This window comes from Lynx canadensis, chromosome D1 (assembly GCF_007474595.2).
Source record: "Lynx canadensis isolate LIC74 chromosome D1, mLynCan4.pri.v2, whole genome shotgun sequence".
NCBI lineage: Eukaryota > Metazoa > Chordata > Mammalia > Carnivora > Felidae > Lynx > Lynx canadensis.
The window spans coordinates 59,119,317-59,139,987 of record NC_044312.2 but is presented as its reverse complement, the minus strand read 5'-3'; the positions used below and the strand labels follow the sequence as shown (position 1 = coordinate 59,139,987).

The window sequence follows — 20,671 nt, the reverse complement described above, 5'->3', positions numbered from 1 at the left end:
AGTGTATGATTCTGTTCATACAAAATTCTAGGAAATATAAACTAACCCACAATGGGAGCAGATCAGTGGTTGACTGAAGGGCTGGAAGGAGCATGAGGAAATTTTTGAGGGTGGTGGATATGTTCATTATCTTAATTGTCACAAGGGTTTCACTGCTGTATACACATGTCAAAATATATCAAATTGTACACTTTAAATATGTGTAGCCTACTATATTATCAATTATACGTCAGCAAAGCTGTCAAAAAATATCAGTAAAGCTTGAGAATTTTAATGACAACTGGCCACGTAGTACCTGAAGATGTTATAAGATGATTAATTACATCAAAAATAGGATGTTCAATGATGATTCAACAGAATCATCAAAGGAAAAAAAAGTATGGTAAAGAGCAGGGCTTTAGAAGCAGACATATGCGGGTTCAAATCTAGCTCTCTCCACTTACTAGCTGTGTGCCACTGGGAGATATTTAATTCTTCCAAGTCTGTCTTCTCATCTGTAAATACATTCAGGACCATTGTGATCATTAATTGAAATAATGTATGAATGTGCCTAACATAGTACCTGGTACAGTAGAGATGCTTTTTTGTGAACTCCCTCTTTTTAATAGTATTTTAAGGTCAGTTGGTGGAATTAGACTGCTTTATCTTCAGGTGTGGATTAGTATTTTTGAACATGTACTACGTATATGGATTTGTGTCAGGTACTTTACTTGTTGTTATGGGTATGCAGAAAGTTAAAGAACACAATACAGCTGGAGATACTTCTCTTAGAACTGAAATTCTCCACATCTTTTCAATGCCCATCTTTTGGTCTTGGCTGTTAGTGAGACTGGTTCTCTCAATCTGTGGATACAAACTCAGCAGACATTATACTCAGTTTGTAACTCCCAGCACTTAGCAAAGGGTCTCATGAGGAGTGCAGGCTCCACACATGCTTACTGAATTGAATTAAATTGATCCTACTGAAAATATGAAATGTCAGTTTCAATAATAGTGTGGCCTATTTGGGTATGGAGTTTAATCCAATAACAAGACCACTACCACTTGGAAAAACTGTAAATACGGAAGTGCCTAAAAATTTTTGCAGGTGTATGCTATTATTTTCTGTTTACATTTATTTCATTACAAAAAGCCATTGTTTCTTTTCTTTGGGATCAGGACAAGCCAACAAACAGATTTTCATATTTCAAAAACAAAACCCATTATACTGCAAAGACTATTAGGCATTTAACGAGGCAGATGAGAACTAAACTACCATCCTGATGTTTAAAAATATTTAATTTCCTTGCCTTTCAAACACATTATTCAGCATGGTCTTCATAATGAGGAAAGTCAGAATTTATTTCCATGCAACTCTGCAAAATGCTCACGCTCTTAGGGAGGTTGCACAACAAAGTGGATGCCAGGATGTCTGTTATATAGGGGAAATGATAGGGGAAATGGCTGAAGATAAGGAAGTCATGTAAACACTGTCAGCTATAGTTTGAGAATCTAGGGGGAAAAAAAGAACAAAACCCAACCTTAAACAAAGAACTATAAATCTCCAACCTATGAATTCTACTTCTAAGAATCTGTATTATAGAAATCTATTCCCACTATGGAAAAAAGAAGTATGTACACAAATATCTCTTTCAGAGACACTCTTTCAGAGTATTATTTATTTATAATATCTGGAAGCAATCTAAATATTGAACCTATAAGAGAGCAGTTAAGTGAATTATGGTATGCCTTCCTGAGGGAATACTACACAGACATGAAAAGAAAGATTATGAAGACTGTCCAGCAAAATGGAATGCTAGATGGAAAAATATACAAAATTAACTTTATTATGACAAATATGTTTAAAAAAAGAATAGAAAGAGGACAGAATTACATCAAGTTGCTAACAGTGGTGTCATAAGGACGGAGTTTGGGGTCATTTTTTTCCTCTACCTAACTTTCTAATTTTTTTCTAATCCAGTTTTATAACTTTTTCTATTCTAAAATTAATATAACTTCAAAATTAAACTGAGTATGGGTTTTTGAGTAAGAGAAGAAAGGAAAATAAGAGAAGGGAGGAATGACTGGCAGAAAGGCTGACTGGGCTACTGGTAGCAATCTAACCATAAGAGGTTATGTATGAGCTCTAGTTTACCATCAGCTGAGTAGCTATATTAACAGACTGTTCTCCATTAAAAAATATTGCTGTATTCTGTGATTCTTTTTCTATGTTTCTTCCCAACCCTCTATCTGTACCACAGCATAATATAGAAGGCAAAAAGTTAATACTCAAGAAAGTATAGTTCCTTATTCTGTAAGGTAAAAAGACTATATATTTTAAAAACATTTATCTTCTAATAAGGCCCTTTACACTGTTAATGTGTAACATTAAAATTAACCATGTTTTCCCGATGGAAGGGAACTCTAAACTTGATGACTAATGCTTTTGTTGGCATCTATAATGGAAGAAATAATTTGGTCCCCAGATGTGTATTTCTGCTTCATGATCCTAGCCAGCAGCTGCCAGTGTGAAGAGAAGAGATACAACTTCTTCTAAATTACTTCAGTGCAGTCATTTAAAAGCAGGTTAAATAAATACTGGGACTTCATTAAGCTGTTTTGTGCCCACATCTCTCCTTTATTTATACAGTAGCCTCCCTTCCTTATCAGCAGGAGATATGTTCCAAGACCGCAAGTGGGATGTTTGAACCCACAGAAGTACCAGTAGGGCCACACCCTACAGACTATGTTTTTTCCTACACATACATACCTGTGCTACAGTTTAATTTATAAATCAGGCCCAGTAAGAGATAAATAACAATAGTAATAACACATAAGTTACAATAATATACTGTAATAAAAGTTTGTGAACGTGGTCTCTCTCTCTCAAAATATCTTATTGTACTGTACTTACCCTTCTTCCTGTGGTGATGTGAGATAAAATGCCTACGTGACAAGATGAAGTGAGGTGAATGACATAGGCATTGTAATGCAGCGTTAAGCTACCACTGACCTTCTGACAATAGGTCAGGAGGATCATCTGCGTCTAGATAGTTGCTTCCATGGCTGACCATGGTAACTGAAACCAAGAAAAGTGACACCATGGATAAAGGGGGCACTACTGGACTGTTAGTAGAGCTTCCACAAAATATATCCCTCAGCTGAAAGCAGGATGACACAAGCTCCATGATACTGACTAGAGGTAAGGAAGAATGGGTTAGGATTGCAAAATGTTCTCTTCGCAGAAAATGTGATGTTTCTAGATGAGCTCATGTCTTTGGACAGTTCTCAAAAACACCGAATTTATTCAACACTTACTACCAGAATGTACTACTCACTGACAGACTGTACTAGGCATATCTTCTTCATTTCCTTCCTTCACACTCAGAAGCCCTTCTTTATCTCATGTTAAAATTCTTCAAGGACTATCTCAACTGACAGTTCCTTCATGGGGCAAACGTCTTTCCTATTTTTCCACCTGGTATTAAACTTTTTTAATAGCATTTCACAAAATCATAAGATTTGGAGGGGAGCTTAGATCATTTAACTTAACTTTCTCTCTGAAACACGGAGAGAAGGGTTTTTTCCCAGGTGTGTTGATGAGTTAGAAGTAGGAGTTTCAAGTTTGCCACAGAGGAACCCAGTCATACACTGCCATGGATCACTAAGATCTATAAAGGTCTGAGGTCTGTCTGCTCTACCAGCTTGCAAGCTCTTCAAGGAGAGAGACCAATTCTTGTTCATCTCCAATTTGCTCAGGAAGTAGGCACACAGGGAGGGGATAAATGCCTGCCCAGTTGATTTAGTTAGAAAAGATACTAGTCCAAGAGAAATCATGGGTTTATTGGTTGCCAACAGTGCTACTGAAGAGTCCAAAAGAAAGTGTGTGCCTGGGATTTGCTGTCATCCTAAATTCTGTACAACAAAAAAATTACTTGAAGTAGATGGTAACTGTGACATTCAAAAGATGCATTAGAAAGAGATATTCCATGACATGGAACAACTCTATTGTATTAAAAACAGGCCAGGCTCTTCTAACCCTGACGTCAAGTAGGTGATGTGTGCCTATTTTCTCTAGCTGGATCACCATTAATAGTCAAATAAAAATAAACTTTCAATAGATTGCTTTTCCTTAAAATGCACACCCACACGCAATCTTTTTAAAATGCGCAAGTGTATTCCCATTAGAAAATCAGAATGCTATGTGAAAAAATTGACAAAACTTTCAGGAATGTTCTTAAACTTTAGCCAATTTCTCTCGCAAGGATGCCTTTTATCTGAAGGGCACAAGCGCTGAAGAGGCACTTTGGATACAGTAGGAAGTTGTGAGATTAGAGTTTTAGCTTTTAGTTTGCCACTATTCCATCTATTCAGCCATCCATTCTTTCATTTCTTCCTTCAACAGATATTTATTGAGTACTTAATATGTGCCAGGCACTTTGCTGTGCACTGAATCAGACAGACATGGTAATTACATTCCAGAGAGGAAGATAGACAAAGAACACAAAGCAAAGATCGTAATAAATGCCATAAGGAAATAAACAGGATGAGGCAGAGTAATGGGTAGGAAGCAGCAGTAGGAATTACTTGAGTCTGACCAGCTATAGACATCATATATCCACTTATGTAATAACAGGCAAGTCAATGAACTTTTCTGGCACTCAGATCTCCAACATGAATAACTAAGGTTGAACTGGATGACATCAAAGTGGAAAATGCCCTGGACTTGAAGCAAGAAAATCCTAGCTTGAACTCTGACCATACTTGCACTGTCTCCCTGATGAAAAATACAGTGAACAGAGTGTGAAAGCCCTTGTGAATCAAATAATTAAGCCAGAGACTAAAAGTGTTCCTTTCTTTTTTAAGTTTATTTACTTATTTACAGAGAAAGAGAGAGAGAGGCAGAGAGAGAGGGAGAGGGAGAATCCCAGGCACATGGGGCTTGATCTCATGAACTGTGAGATCATGCATGACCTGAGCTGAAACCAAGAGTTGGACGTTCAACCACCTGAGCCATCCAGGCACCCCCTTTTCTCTTTTTAAGATTGTTTCTGACTCTCTGGATGTCAGTTTTCAGAGAAGACCTCTGAGAACTTCAGAAACACTAGATTAAAATTTTTATTCCATGACTTCCAGACAAGAAACATATCTACTTCATTTTGGGATAAGGAATTTGGTAAAGTGGCACTAATAAACCAACTAGTGATAATATGTTCTTCACTGCATATTAAAAATAAAAAGCATGACTTTTTCCCTCTTCCTGCACCAAGTTTAACTCAGTGACAGGCCAAAGAAAAGAAACCAAACTGATAGCAAAACCGTTATTTTTTCTTTTAAATTTTGGCTATTATCAGGTTTGGTGACACAGTCAAAGAATAGCATCCTTCAGTGAAAGTCTGCCCATTACAGCCAAGAAGAGAAATCCTACCGAGTGTAAAGTGCCATTATTGGTCACTGCAGGAAGGCGAGCCCATCGTTCATTTTCCAGTTCTTCCATTACTTGATTCATTGCACTCTTTAGCCACGTGTCCACAGAAACACCGATCTGCTTTAGCAGGTCCAGCCGGGCTTCAGCTTTCAACTTAATTATCTAAGAAAACCAAGAAAATGGTGAGACATCAAGTCACTTTTTCCTCAATGTGTTTTTTAAGTTATTCTTGATTTACTAATTAGAATAATCTTGGTATTCACTAGCAATGCTTCCTTGGCAAAGAGGTTAAATTTTCACTTGGAGAGGGGGAGAGGGAGCGGGGAATAGAAGTAGGGAGAGGAGAGGAAACGCAAGAACAGAAATGAGGGCAAATGGCACACTCGCATCTTGACAAGACACATCAAACCTAACTTATGAACAGGAAGATATGAATACACCATCAAGTCTGCATTCTTCCCCTCTTAGGAAGGCTAGGCCTCAGGATATCCTAAAATCCAGCCTTTTTGACAGCCTTTTAACCTATCTCTTGGACTTTTTCTTCTCTATAATCTACTCTTACAAGTTTGCAAAGGTCACCATGTCACTCCCTGGTTAAAAACTTCCATGACTCCTGACTGAACTACTGGGTAAAGATTTAAGTTAAATTATGATGTAGCTATCAGAAATAATAAAATACAGCAATAAAATTCTCCAAATTGAATTCTCCAAATTCAAGAAACAGAAAGACTGCTTGTGCTTTGACTCTTGTTCTAAGCCATAAGCACGTAACCGCAGAACCAGTCTAAACCTGTCCCAATCAAACAGTAACTGCTTTGCTCTAATAGCCAGGCCTCTGAAAGTCAGCCAGTGACAGCCCCACACATCTGCAAGGCAGCCAGTAAACCACAGCCTCACTCCAGAAATCACCAGTGTTCAAGCTTCTACTCCTGCTTCTGACAGTCCACCAATCCCTATACACCACAGCCAGAGGTGAGCTAATCTGTAAAACATTTTCAGTTTTGAAAAACTGCCAATCCCTGAAATCCACAATTCTTAAAACCTTGTATATCGGTTCTATTTTGTTTAGAGATTGTGTTTGTAAGCATTACTCTCTTGCTTAGCAAGTAGTAAAGTCAGTTTCACTGTTTCACGTATTAGAGAGGTGGTCTCTTCCTTCGACATTGGAAGGTTCCACTGAGAAAATGTTGATTATTTGATAATTCCAACCCTCACTTTATAGCCTTCTGTGGGACTTCTGGACAAACAAGTGTGCTCACTGAACCCTTCTGGCATGCGATTCTGATCACTCTCTAGATTCTCCATCGGGAGAGCTGGTATTAAAACTGATCTGAACTCTGGGGGCACCTGGGTGGCTCTGTTGGTAGAGTAAGTGACTCTTGATCTCAGGGTTATGAGTTCAAGCCCCACACTGGGCATGGAGCCTACTCAGAAAAAAAAAATTCTCTGACTTCTGACTTGTTTCACTGAGCTCTCATTGCTGTATTTATCTTGTATTCCTAAGATTAAGCATACATCTTTTTATTTTTTTTTTATTTTTTTTTTTTAAATTTTTTTTTCAACGTTTATTTATTTTTTTTGGGACAGAGAGAGACAGAGCATGAACGGGGGAGGGGCAGAGAGAGAGGGAGACACAGAATCGGAAATAGGCTCCAGGCTCCGAGCCATCAGCCCAGAGCCTGACGCGGGGCTCGAACCCACGGACCGCGAGATCGTGACCTGGCTGAAGTCGGACGCTTAACCGACTGCGCCACCCAGGCGCCCCAGCATACATCTTTTTAAAAATGGAGATAAAATTCACATTACATAAAATTTGCCATCTTAATCATTTTGAAGTGTACAATTCAGTAGTTTTGGATATCATATACATCTTTATAAAGCAATTAGAATTTTTGGTTTGGAGACAGTGTTTGGTAAATAGCCTTGCAAAAACCTGTTTATTCTTCTAACAACTGTTTACTGAGATAAAGCTTGCATATACTGTAAGTTTCATCCATTTAAAGTGTACAGTTCAATGATTCAGTATATTCACAGATATGCAACTATCACCACAATCACTTTTTAGAACATTTTAATCACCTCCAAAAGAAACCTCGTATCCTTTATTGCTCCCTCACCCCTCATTTCAATTATTGTTCTTTCTCTATATACAGATTTACCTATTCTGAACATTTTTTAGCAGTGAGCTGTCAGCACAGAGCCTGATGTGGGGCTCGAACTCCGAACGGTGAGATCATGACCTAAACTGAAGTTGGATGCTTACCTGACTGACCCACCCAGGAGCCCATATTCTGAACATTTAATATAAATAGAACCATATGTGGTCTTTTGTGATTGGCTTCTTTGAATTAGCATAATGTTTCAAGGTTCATCCATGTTGTAACATGTATCAGTATTTCATTCCTTTTTATGGCTATATAACATTCTATTGGATACACCACATTTTATTTATCCATTTGTCAGTTAACCAACACTTGGGTGATTTCAGTTTTTTGTCTAATATGAATAATGTTCCTTTACACATTAGTGTACAAGTTTTTGTGTAAACATGCTTTCTTTTCTCTTGGGTATATACCTAGGACTGGAATTACTTAGTCATAAAATAATGCTATATTGAACCACTGGGGAAATGCCAGGCTGTTTTCTGCCTCATTTGATAATCCCCCCAGCAGGGTGTGAGGTTAACATTTCTCCACATCTGGAAAACACTTGTTAACGTCTTTCTTTTTGATTCTAGCCATTCTAGTGAGTATGAAGTAGTATCTCATTGTAGTTTTGATATGTATTTCCTTGATGACTAATGATGTCAAGTATATTTTCATGTGCTTATTAGTCATCTGTGTATCTTCTCTGGAGAAATGTCTGTCTATTCAGACCTTTTGCCCATTTTTAAAATGGACTGTTGCTGTTTTATTTTGTCTTTGTCCTTTAAAAAATATTTATTTATTTATTTAGAGAGTACAAGTGGGGGAGAGGGGCAGAGGGGCAGAGGGGGAGAGAGAGAGAGAGAGAGAGAGAGAGAGAGAGAGAGAGAGAGAGTCCCAAGCAGGCTCTACACTCATCATGGAACCCAACATGGGGCTCAATCTCACAACACTGAGATCATGACCTGAACCAAAATCAAGAGTCGGTCACTCAACTGACTGAGCCACCCAGGTACCCCTTGTCTTTGTCTTTATTGTAAGTTTTCATGTATTCTAGATAAAAGTCCCTCATCAGATACATGATTTGCAGATTATTTTTTCCTATCCTGTGTGTTGTCTTTCACTTTACTTCAAAAATTTTTTTAATTATTAATTTTTTGAGAGAAAGCATGCATATGTTGAGTGCAGAAAGGGCAGAAAGACAGGGAGAGAATCTTAATCTCAAGACGTGAGGCTTGATCTCAAGAACGGTGAGATCATGACCTGAGCTGAAATCAAGAGCTGAAAGCTTAACTGACGAGCCACCCAAACGCCCCAAGAGATAGAGTTTTTTTAAAATGATGCTTTGAAAAACCACATCTTACAGATGTATCTTATCGATACATAATCTTGGTGTATTAACAATGTCAATTAACTGATTTTAATATAAAATTTAACATAAGCACATCCAAATGTCAAACCACAGTTGAGTTTATAAAACTTTTTGGCTTGACATGTGGATAAAGTTATAAAGTCTGTAAATCTAATATGGGCTTAGTTACTTTACCTTCAAAATATCATTTCTCTAAGGTAAGGACTGTGTCTGTTGCAACTCTACTATTTAGGACAATGCCTGGCATGTGTAGGAAATGAATAATGGTAGATGGTAATATTTGCCATTCTAAATTACCTTTGGTTTCTTAAAAACACTCTAAACAACTTTTATCACATAGGATTATACCATTTCATTCAATCCACACAACAATTCTGAGGATGGATATCATAAACTCCATTATAGATGAGAAAAATGATTTAACCAAAGTCCCATCGATTTTGGTAAACTGTTATTCCCAATGAATCATGCCTCTTGCTATCCAAGTAGTCCCCTCTCGCATTGATTCCGGGCTTATCCATGTGATCTGCTTTGATGGAACATATGCAAATTTGATGCAGAGATTTGATAAGTGTAAGTAAAGTTGATATCTTGGAATGTATCTCCATCATGTAAGGAAGCCCAGTTTAGCATAATTGAGGATGAAAGACCATTTGGAAAAAAGGCCTAGCCCTCTAGCAGACCCTCTAAGATGTATGCAGCTCCTTGAGTAATCTCAGGAAAAACCTGCAAAAGAAATGCATAGTCAACACCCAGAATGGTGAGAGATAATAAATAGCTTTTGCCATAAAGTTGTGTGTGTGTGTGTGTGTGTGTGTGTGTGTGTGTGTGTGTGTGTGTGTTTTAAGGCAGCCACAGATTGTTGTGTTTAAATAATTCAGTTTCCAAATATCTGGGGATTTTTCAGGTATCTGTTAATTGATTTTTAATTTAATTCTGATGGTCAGAGAACATACTCAGACTGATATCAATACTTTTAAACTAACTTGACACTGGTTTATGCTGAACATTCTGTGTGTACTTTAAAAGAACAAATACTCTATACTCTTGTAGGGTAGAGTCTTCTTTAAATGCCAATTAAGGTAAAATTAGTTGATAGTGTTGTTCAAGTCTCCTGTATCCTTGCTGATTTTCTAGCTCCTTCTAATTACTGAAAGGAATGTTGAAATCTCCAACTACCATGGTAGATTTGTTTATTTCTCCTTTCAGTTAGGCCAGTTTTGCTTCATGTACTTAGTAGCTCTATTATTAGTTATATACACATCCAGAATTGTTACACTGTCTTCTTCTTTTTTTTAATGTTTTTATTTAACTTTGAGAGAGAGAGAGACAGAGCGGGAGCTGGGGAGGAGCAGAGACAGAGGGAGACACAGAATCTGAAGCAGGCTCCAGACTCTGAGCTCAGCACAGAGCCCGAAGTGGGGCTTGAACTCACAAACTGAGATCCTGACCTGAGCCGAAGTCGGATGCCCAACTGACTGAGCCACCCAGGCGCCCTGAGAATTGTTATGTCTTCTTGATGGAGAAGATGATGAACACCTTATTTTTAATCATTATAAATGATCCCTTTTAATATTTCTTGTCCTGTAGTTTACTTTGATATTACAACCACTCCAATATTTTAATGGTTGATGTTGTTCCCCTGTGGTGAGCAACAGCTGAACTTTCTGTTAATTATTTTTGCCTTCCAGCTACTGTTTCCTGTCAAGCTCCTGGGAGTTTCTGTTCCATACATGTATTTAGGTTTGGCCCAGGATATGGACGGTTATTTACATATATGCAAACTTGAGGGCTTCCTGACAGCCATTCTAAAGCCAGTTAAGACCAAGGCTCTATGCTTGAAAACAACCCCTTGCAAAGAGCTGTTTAATGTTAATATCACCAAGTAGAGTCCCATTCTTTTCAGGGTCTATTCCTTTCCAGTTTTTATATGGCAGTTTTCCACATCTACTAAATAATCACTTTAAATATTTTTACCCCAGGTTAATAACTGTTATCTAAAGGAGGATTAGCCTAATATGAGTTAGTCCTTTATTATCAGAAGCAGAAACCCTTGTAGAGATATATTCTATACCCAAAATGAACTGCAAAGAAATCTTAAATTTTGCTCAATAGATTACCATTAGTATTTCCATTATAATTCTGAGACTTTTTAATATACTGCAGGAGAAAGCAAATAAAATATTATGATAATATTAGGAACCAAGATTTTCAATATAGGAGAAAAAAGATAATATAAAATCAAAGAAGTTCAACAAAATCCTTTTAATTTTAAATTTTAATTGGAAAGATCAACATGAACTCATGATGTGAAAAAAATAATAAATTCCTAGCTCTAATAACAAAGAAAGGGCCAAGAAATAAATGATACTCATAACAATAAGCACCTTCACATTCTAGACTCTGGTGTCTAAATACTATTCTTAGGGCGCTTGGGTGGCTCAGTCGGTTGAGCGTCCGACTTCGGCTCAGGTCATGATCTTGCGGCCTGTGAGTTCAAGCCCCGCATCGGGCTCTGTGCTGACAGCCTGGAGCCTGCTTCAGATTCTGTGTCTCCCTCTCTCTGTGCCCCTCCCCTGCTCATGCTCTGTCTCTCTCTGTCTCAAAAATAAATAAAAATATTAAAAAAAAATTTTTTTAAATAAAAAAATAAATACTATTCTTTATTAAAAGAAATCAGAGCTCCATGAAGAAATGGCTAATTCTAAGTCTGGTAGGGGAAAAATACATGGTGAGTGTATGATGGCTTGTTGTGTGAGAAAGCAAGAAACTGTTCAAAAATCTAATGGGAATAATGTCAAAAGGACATGGAAATCAGCCATTAAATGGACTCTCACTGGCCAAATTTAGACAATGTGGCACTTAAAAAAAGGCCAACTATAATTTAAAATACACTAAATTAATAAAAACCCATAATAAATTGAGAATATGTGGGACTCCATGAGGAGAAGCAAAGGATAATGACTCAGGGAAAGGACATCTACTACGGAGCTGTGAACTAAAAACTTCTCAAGAGCTTATACAGGGCTGAAAGATGTTCCATCTATCCAGCCAGAATTGAGAAACCTTGCTGGATACTCATGGTAAAACAAGAAACTATAGAAAGGAAATGCATTGGTAATAGGGCTAAATTTGCCCTACTGGAAAGGCTATTCTTTTTTTTTTTTTTAATTTTTTAATTCATTTATTTATTTATAATTTACATCCAAGTTAGCTAGCATATAGTGCAATGATGTTTTCAGGAGTAGATTCCAGTGATTCATCACCTATGTATAACACCCAGTGCGCATCCCAACAAGCATCTTCCTTAATGCTCCTTACCCATTTAGCCCATGCCCCCTCCCACAACCTCTCCAGCAACCCTCAGTTTGTTCTCTGTATTTAAGAGTCTCTTCTGTTTTGTCCCCTTCCCTGTTTTTATATTCTTTTTTGCTTCCCTTCCCTTAGGTTCATCTGTTTTGTATCTTAAATTCCTCATATGAATGAAGTCATTTGATATCAGTCTTTCTCTAATTTCGCTTAGTATAATACCCTCTAGTTCCATCCACATAGTTGCCAATAACAAGATTTCATTCTTTTTGATTGCTGAGTAATACTCCATTGTATGCATGCATGCATGTATGTATGTATGTGTATATATGTATATATATACACATATATATGTGTATACATGTATATATACACACATATATATGTGTATACATATATATACACATACATATATATATACACATGTATATACATATACATATACATATACGTACATATACATATACACACACACACACCATATCTTCTTTATCCATTCATCCGTTGATGGACATTTGGGCTCTTTCCATACTTTGGCTATTGTCAACAGCACTGCTATAAACATTGGGGTGCATATGCCCCTTCGAAATAGCACACCTGTATCCCTTGGATACATACCTAGTAATGTAATTGCTGGGTTGTAGGGTAGTTCTATTTTTAAGTTTTTGAGGAACCTCCACACTGTTGGAAAGGCTATTCTAAACCAGCCCAAACAAAGCTTGAAAATAAGCCTCAAAAGGATCAAATTGATCTGCAACTGAATTGGCTGTCAGAACAAAACTCAACAGTCTTTAAAAGAAGAAAGGAGAATTCAGACACCCCAATCACCAAACACTCACCATTTCTAGTACTCAGTAAAAATTACTAGGTATTTGAAAAGTAGAAAAAGATGAGCCATAACTAAAGGAAAAAAATCAGTCAATAAGAAAGACAGAGGGGCGCCTGGGTGGCGCAGTCGGTTAAACGTCCGACTTCAGCCAGGTCACGATCTCGCGGTCTGTGAGTTCGAGCCCCGCGTCAGGCTCTGGGCTGATGGCTCAGAGCCTGGAGCCTGTTTCCGATTCTGTGTCTCCCTCTCTCTGCCCCTCCCCCGTTCATGCTCTGTCTCTCTCTGTCCCAAAAATAAATAAACGTTGAAAAAAAAAAAATTAAAAAAAAAAAAAAAAAAAAAAAAACAGACATCACAGATATGATGGAATGAGCAGACAAGACTTAAAGTCATTATTATAAATACACCTAAGGATTTAAAGGAAAACATGAAGATAAGCAGGCATGAACTGGAAATATAAAGAACCAAACGGAACTCTTAGAGCTGAAGCTGTAACACCTGAAATCAAAACTGACAGGATGGCCTTAACAGTAGATTATGTACCACAGAAGAAACAATCAGTGAACTTGAATACATACTAGCTCATCAAACTGAGATTAAGACAAAAAATAAGACTGTATAAAAGCATGAAAGGTGATCTTTGCATGTGATGTGTAGGACAATACCAAGTAATCTAATACTCATATTGTCGGAGTTGAACTAACTTAAGAAAGCATGTCAATTGTTGTCTGGTCACAAGAGAATTTGGGAGGGGATGAATGAAATATTTTGTGTCTAGATTGTGGTGGTGAATATTTAGGGAGATGTATTTGTCCAAACTTACCAAACTGTTCCCTTGAAATGGTTACATTTATTTTATTGTATGTATATTATACCTTGATAGAGCTGATTTTTTTTTAATGTTTATTTATTTTTGAGAGAGACAGAAATAGAATGCGAGTGGGTTAGGGGCAGAGAGAGAGGGAGACACAGAATCTGAAGCAGGCTCCAGGCTCCGAGCCATCAGCACAGAGCCTGATGCGGGGCTTGAACTCACAGAGCTGTGAGATCATGACCTGGGCCGAAGTCAGACACCTACTGACTGAGCCACCCAGGTGCCCCAGAGCTGACTTTTATTTATTTTTTTTTTTTTTTAAATTTTTTTTTCAACGTTTATTTATTTTTGGGACAGAGAGAGACAGAGCATGAACGGGGGAGGGGCAGAGAGAGAGGGAGACACAGAGTCGGAAACAGCCTCCAGACTCTGAGCCATCAGCCCAGAGCCCGACGCGGGGCTCGAACTCACGGACCGCGAGATCGTGACCTGGCTGAAGTCGGACGCTTAACCGACTGCGCCACCCAGGCGCCCCCAGAGCTGACTTTTAAAATACCATGACATCAAAATGATACTTAAGAAAGAGAGAAAAATACATATTTGCCATTACTGGAGGTGACTAGTACCTGGTAGCTGCAAATACAAAAAAAAAAAAAAAAAGAAAAAAAGGAACCTGAACAGTGGAAAGATCTGGGAGCACCACCAAATTAAGTGACTACTGTTAGCATCATTCATAGAGAGGCAACTTGATAAAAAACATTCTGTGATGAAAAACAGCATCATCTATCAAGTATTCTTGCCTAAAATACTGACTCTAATAAGGCCTCGAGATTTAACCTCTATTTTAGAGAATAGAAATAAACACATAGGGCCAATATTGCAAAATATTAACTGTTGAATTTAGCATGTTGAGAAATACTTATTTACTCTTCATCTTTTCTGTACAGTTGAAAATATTCACGGGACACCTGGGTGACTCAGTTGGGTAAGAGCTTGACCTTGGCGCAGGTCATGATCTCACGGTTCATGAGTTCGAGCCTTGTACTGGGCTTTCTGCTGTCAGCAGCTGAGCCCACTTCGGAAACTGTCCCCCTCGCTCTCTGCCCCCTCCCCCGCTCATGCTCTCTTCTTCTCTCTCAAAAATAAATAATCACAAAGGAAAAAAAAAAAAAAGAACATATTCACACATAAAGTGAAAGAAAGTGATTAGTCAAAAGGTGTGCTGACACACTATTATAAGAGTATAGTGAAAACCCACAATAACAGGCCCTGAGGTAATGTAAATTTCGATATAATATGATTGAAAATTCTGTTTTTATAGCAGGCTTATCCTTAGCATTTCATTAATCTTGTGGCAAGGAGGCTTTACATTTTATGCAATTGAAATTTTGGGGCTTCTCCTATAGCATGCTGGCAAGGGTATTAATTACCATTTTTGAGTCACTGAGGTACAAGGATGACATAATAATCTTGAATTTCTGATGTACAACAGAACCTTATAGGATGACAATTTAAGAGAAAATGGTACCTATGAAAACGTGTTTATATAAATAATAATTGATTTTTTTGGTTTTGTTAATTCACTCTTGATACCAGGTACTCTGGCTTTCAAGTGTATATTCAGATAAAAAAATATGTAATTAGTATCTTAGAGAAGGAATCATATAGTCTATAGTTCCTTCTTGCAGACCTTACACCAAACATGAACTACTAAAAATTTCCAGTATCTTTAACTTCTTACATTAACTTTCTCCTATTTGTGTCTCCTCAGTATGTCTCTTCACTGTCAAAAAAAAGAGAACTACCCTCAACCCCCCAAAAAGGGAAAAATTTAAACATGCAAAAAGTAATTGTGCTCTGGAACAACATACGTCATGTACAGCTTCCAAAAAGATGGTATTTAAAATTCTCAGTTTCTTGGCAAGCTACTTTTAAAACAGGTATAAGTCAGATGCAGAATGTGTGTGTCTTTGTGACAAAAGGCATTTCAAAAAATTCAAATACCTAAATACCAGGTTAAGAAGACTGTTCTTAAAGTTTAATTTAAGCAGCTATTGCTTTGTTTCAACTCCTGGATTTGTCAGGGGCTGCCAACAGCACCACATCTAGTACACACAGTGTGTTCATCATTGTATGTCTAGTATATCCATCAGTGCCTGGGGCACAGCAGATGTTTATTAAGTAATTGTTACACTAATAACTTAGTGAATTTGTGACACATTAACCAGTCAATAATTATTAAGTAATTGCTATATTCTTTAGAAAAGCACAGGCCATTTATATTTTTCAATTTCTATGTCTGGAAAAAGTTTCTTTAATCTATTACTGAGCACCACAGATGTTTTTATTGTAATCAGCAACACTGAATGGAAACATAATACAGAAAAGACTAGATAAAGTAGATTACCCAACAAGGGAGGGTAACACGTTGGTGGGAGTTAAAAATCAAACATGAAGGATATAATGGAATTTTAACCAGCTTTGTCCCTTTTGATTAGTTATTTATAATAAAGTAAGTAACTACTGAATGGAAAATTCAATGCAAATGATATGCAGGCAGAAGAAAGAAAAAGGTAATCTACAAAACCACTATTGTCAATTCCTCTGAAGGCTCTTGTAGTCAAATCTATCCAAAAATGTCATTAGGACAACCTGGTAAGTACTACCCCTGCAGTGAGTAATACACTCATGTATTTGCCATCTAATTTTAGCTGGACTGTTCTTCATATCTGATAGGTGAAAATCAAGTGGAAGATCATTGTAAGACAGCAGTAAGATTAACCGTATTTCACTGATATTCAAAACTGAGATACTGGATCTAGCATCATGGTTTTTAGCATATTCTGTATTTTTGGTAAGAAAATTATCTTTGAGAATGCAGACTTAAATACTGGTATTAGGAGAAACGAGTCATTCTGTTGTGGGAATCTCACGTCATATTTTTAGCTTTGAGCTAACAAACACAGGGCTGTTTAGCACACTCATGGAAATAACAGGTCATTCAGCCTAAATGCAGACTGTGTGACTGACACCTACTACTGCTACTACTGGGGGGTTTGGTGGAGCGATGGTACCAGACAGTGACACTATGGAGGGAGTCTGGAAACGGAAAATACAAGAGAGAACACACCCTTTGGAAAACTTCTGAGACCTGTCCCGTTCCACCAAAGCTCCAAAACTGACTTCACTCAGAGTATAGAGAAACAAATACCAGGAGAAACTCTTCTACACAAGCCAGTGTTTCTCAGACTAGGCAAGGGCCTGCCAATAGTAGTTGGCCAGCACACTGGGGTAGTGGTTTAGCCGTGACCCTGAATTCAGAGCAGAAAATGACTATTTATTGTACACCCTGCCCTCTTCACTATGGAGGCTGTGGATCATGTGCCAGGAACAAAGGCAAGTTAGGTTTACTGGGGCTTTTCTAGACCAGGCAGATGGCAAGCTTTTCTGGTTCAGATCACTTCTGTGGGGTTATGCCAAAAACATGCTCATACTCCCTATGTTTGCCTAAGCTGCCTCTCCCCTCACCTCCCCCTGCCCTCCAACCAACCACTGAAACATTTCCTCAAAACCTCTAGAGTCCTGAGGGGACATGTGAAAATCACTAGTTTAGATTAACCCTCAACCAATGAAAGAATTCCTTGTATAGAGTCCCTGACAGCACTTGCAGTGCTGCACCTCGTCCCAGGGGAATTTATTCTTTCATTGGGCAGATCTGACTGTTAGGATTTCCCAATGTCAGCTTCAAATCTGCCTCCTTCCTACCTTCTTCTTTTGGTTCCAGTTATGCCTCTTAACATTGCATAGCACAAATCTTGTGCTATCTATCCCTTTTTCTCGAATTAAATATTATTCATCTGTCAACACCCATCTCAAATCCTACCTCTTCTGTGTTACCTGCCCTAACAACTTCTCCCAGGGGTCTCTGTGTCCTCTGGGTTCCTTAAGTATTATGTATACTTGTGTGGATCATTCCTTGGCATTTATGCTTTAAGGCCTTAGTTATCTTTGGCTCTCTTGAGGCCTTCCTAACAAGAACATATTCTCCTTGAGGCCTGGATAGTCTCAGTCTTTTTAAAATGTCTATTTCTACATCCCTTCAACATGTTGCATTGGGTAGATAACTATATACAAGTGTGCACAGGTCCTCCATGGACTGGTCCTAACCACAATTATTTTGCTTTCTTCCTACCACATTTCCTCACAAAAAAACCTCCACTCTAATCTAATCCAACTGCCAAATTATATCCTAGGTCTTCCTCCTTTGCAAATAACTTCTTTCTATCTCAACCTCTCTGCCTCTAGGTCAGAGAATATTACTCTAGGGTACATGAACTTCTGGAAACTGTGCACAAAAATGTGAATTTTTTTTTTTGTGGGAGAGATATACAATCCTCAAAGGGTCCCAAGACCCCTTACCAAAAGATTAAAATCCATGGTTGTAATGTTTTTTGTTTTGTCTGCTCAACCAAGTCTCTTTTCTAGAAGATCAGCTTATGCTCCTGGACCAGTGAACCTTCTATATGGGGCAGGACTTTTCAAGGCTCTGAACATATATGTATCAATTTCTATGCCATTAATTTGACTGATTTATTTTGTACCTTGTGAAAACTATAAAATTAGTACCTTCACTGTGATATAATTCTTCTGTTATTTAATGTTTCACGATTGCAAACTCTTCAGATAGGTTCAGTGCCTTTTGTTACATGTATTACCTTGTATGAAGCAGGTACTCAAAAATAATACTCTGGACACACATAAAAATGTTGAATCATCTTCAAATTAATCAGTGTATAGAAACTGAATCCTAAAGGTATATATCATAGTCGTGACGTTGTTGGAGCTGGGCAAAATGCCACAGTTAGCTGCCACCTCACCTCTGCTTTACGAATGTTTTCTCTAGCTTCATCTATTTTCTGTTCCAACTCTGCTCGGCTTTGTTCTGATACTGCAACTCCATGACATTCCAGATCATCTAGTACCTATTAAAGAAAATAGGGAAATGATGACTATTTTTTTTCTCTATTTTTTCTTAAGTGACTAGTGTATTTAGGCAATTTACTAGGTTTCAGTGACAAGTGGCCACGATTCCTTTTTTAACCTTTAATTTTTTCACTTATTTGTTAATTATAAAAAAACAAACCCTTGATATAATTACAAAATTGCAAAAGTAGCAGAAAGTCCCTTCGTCCCTTTCCCCTATGGCAACAGCTTATATAACTATACTACAATATAAAAACCAGGATATTGACATTGGTACAAGCTACAAACCTTATTTGGATTGCATGTTTTGATATACATACTTTCGATTTTTAAAAATTACATGAATATATTGTTATAAAACAACAACTAATATAAAATGGCACATCCCATCAATTTACATGTATTTTTCCAGACTATTGCTTGTGTATTTCTACATACTTGAAGTTTTGTTTAAAATGATCTGAAAAACAGATCTAAAATGAGATCTATCATCCCTTCAATGTGTCTAAGCAAACTGTTTATGATTGTACAAATAGACTGACTTCATTCTCTAATCCATAGATTCAATAGTTTAGCTGTACCATTTTTATTTACTCTTTTTCTACTGCTATTTGAGTTTTCGAATTTCCCAATATTATAAATAGTATTGTACAAACAACCTTGTTAATGACTCTTTGAACACATATAGGAATATTTATTTAAGATAAAAATACAGAAGTGAAAACTGTATTTTAATTTAAATAGACATTGCTGAGTTGCCCCCCAAAAATTATACCTCGTCTTTTACTAGTACTGTGTGAGAGCATATTTTTCTGTATCTTACCAACATTAAATACTGTCAATCTTTAAAATTTTTGCCAAGATGCTATATACACGAAGATCATCTCATTTCAATTTTAATTTCTCTAATAGACAGCATCATTTCATATGTTGGTCATCTGTATTTATTTCTATTTTTATAAATGGACAGTTCATAGCCTCTATCCTTCTTCTGTTTTTTTTTTTTTTTGTCTTTTTGTTACTTATTAAACATCTTTCTAGATATTAGTCCTTTATCTGTTATGTCAGACGTGCCAGAGGTGTCAGAGGTGCCTGGGTGGCTCAGTTGGTTAAGCATCTGACTCTTGGTTTCAGTTCATGTCATGATCTCACGGTTCATGGGTTCAAGTCCCGCATCAGGCTCCATGCTGCAGTGCGGAGATTCTCTGTACCGCCCCCCTCTCCTGCTTGAGCTCTCTCAAAATGAATAAATATTAAAAAACAAACACAAATGTCTCATTCTATTCCTTTTCTCGTAACTTTTTAAAGTTCTTTAGTTTTATAGAAATGTTTATTTTTTATGTGGTCACATTTATCGGTTTCTTCCTTTTTTTGTGTCTTGCTTAAGAAGTCATCTGTAGGGGCGCCTGGGTGGCTCAGTCAGTTAAGTAATTGACTCCTGATTTTGGCTCAGGTCATGATCTTGTGATTTGTGAGATCAAGCCCTTGTATTGGGCTCCACACTGGCAGCGTGGAGCTTGCTTTGGGATTCTCTCTCTCCTTCTCTCTTTGCTCCTCCCCCATTCATTCTCTCTCTCAAAATAAACACTAAAAAAAAGTCATCTGTAATATACCAAAAATATTCTATATTTTCCAGGTTTAATCATTTGTGTTTAGCACATGTCTCTTTAATTACTCTAAATTTATTCTGTATTACAGTGGAAGGGAGGAATCTAACTTTATATTTTTTCCCCAGATGCACAGACAATTGCTCTAATACTATTTACTGAATAAATCCTTCTCCCAAAGATTTGAAATGCCATGAACAATTTTA

At 37.4% G+C, this 20,671-nt stretch overlaps 1 protein-coding gene across 1 annotated transcript in view; it reads right to left on the bottom strand.

Annotated features, from left to right (window-relative positions):
* FCHSD2 (FCH and double SH3 domains 2) overlaps positions 1 to 20,671 on the bottom strand; it is a 295,613-nt gene that overhangs the window by 19,253 nt on the left and 255,689 nt on the right. Inside the window, 2 exon segments of the mRNA XM_030331955.1 lie at positions 5,408 to 5,569; positions 18,753 to 18,857. Coding sequence (XP_030187815.1) covers positions 5,408 to 5,569; positions 18,753 to 18,857 — 267 coding nt within the window.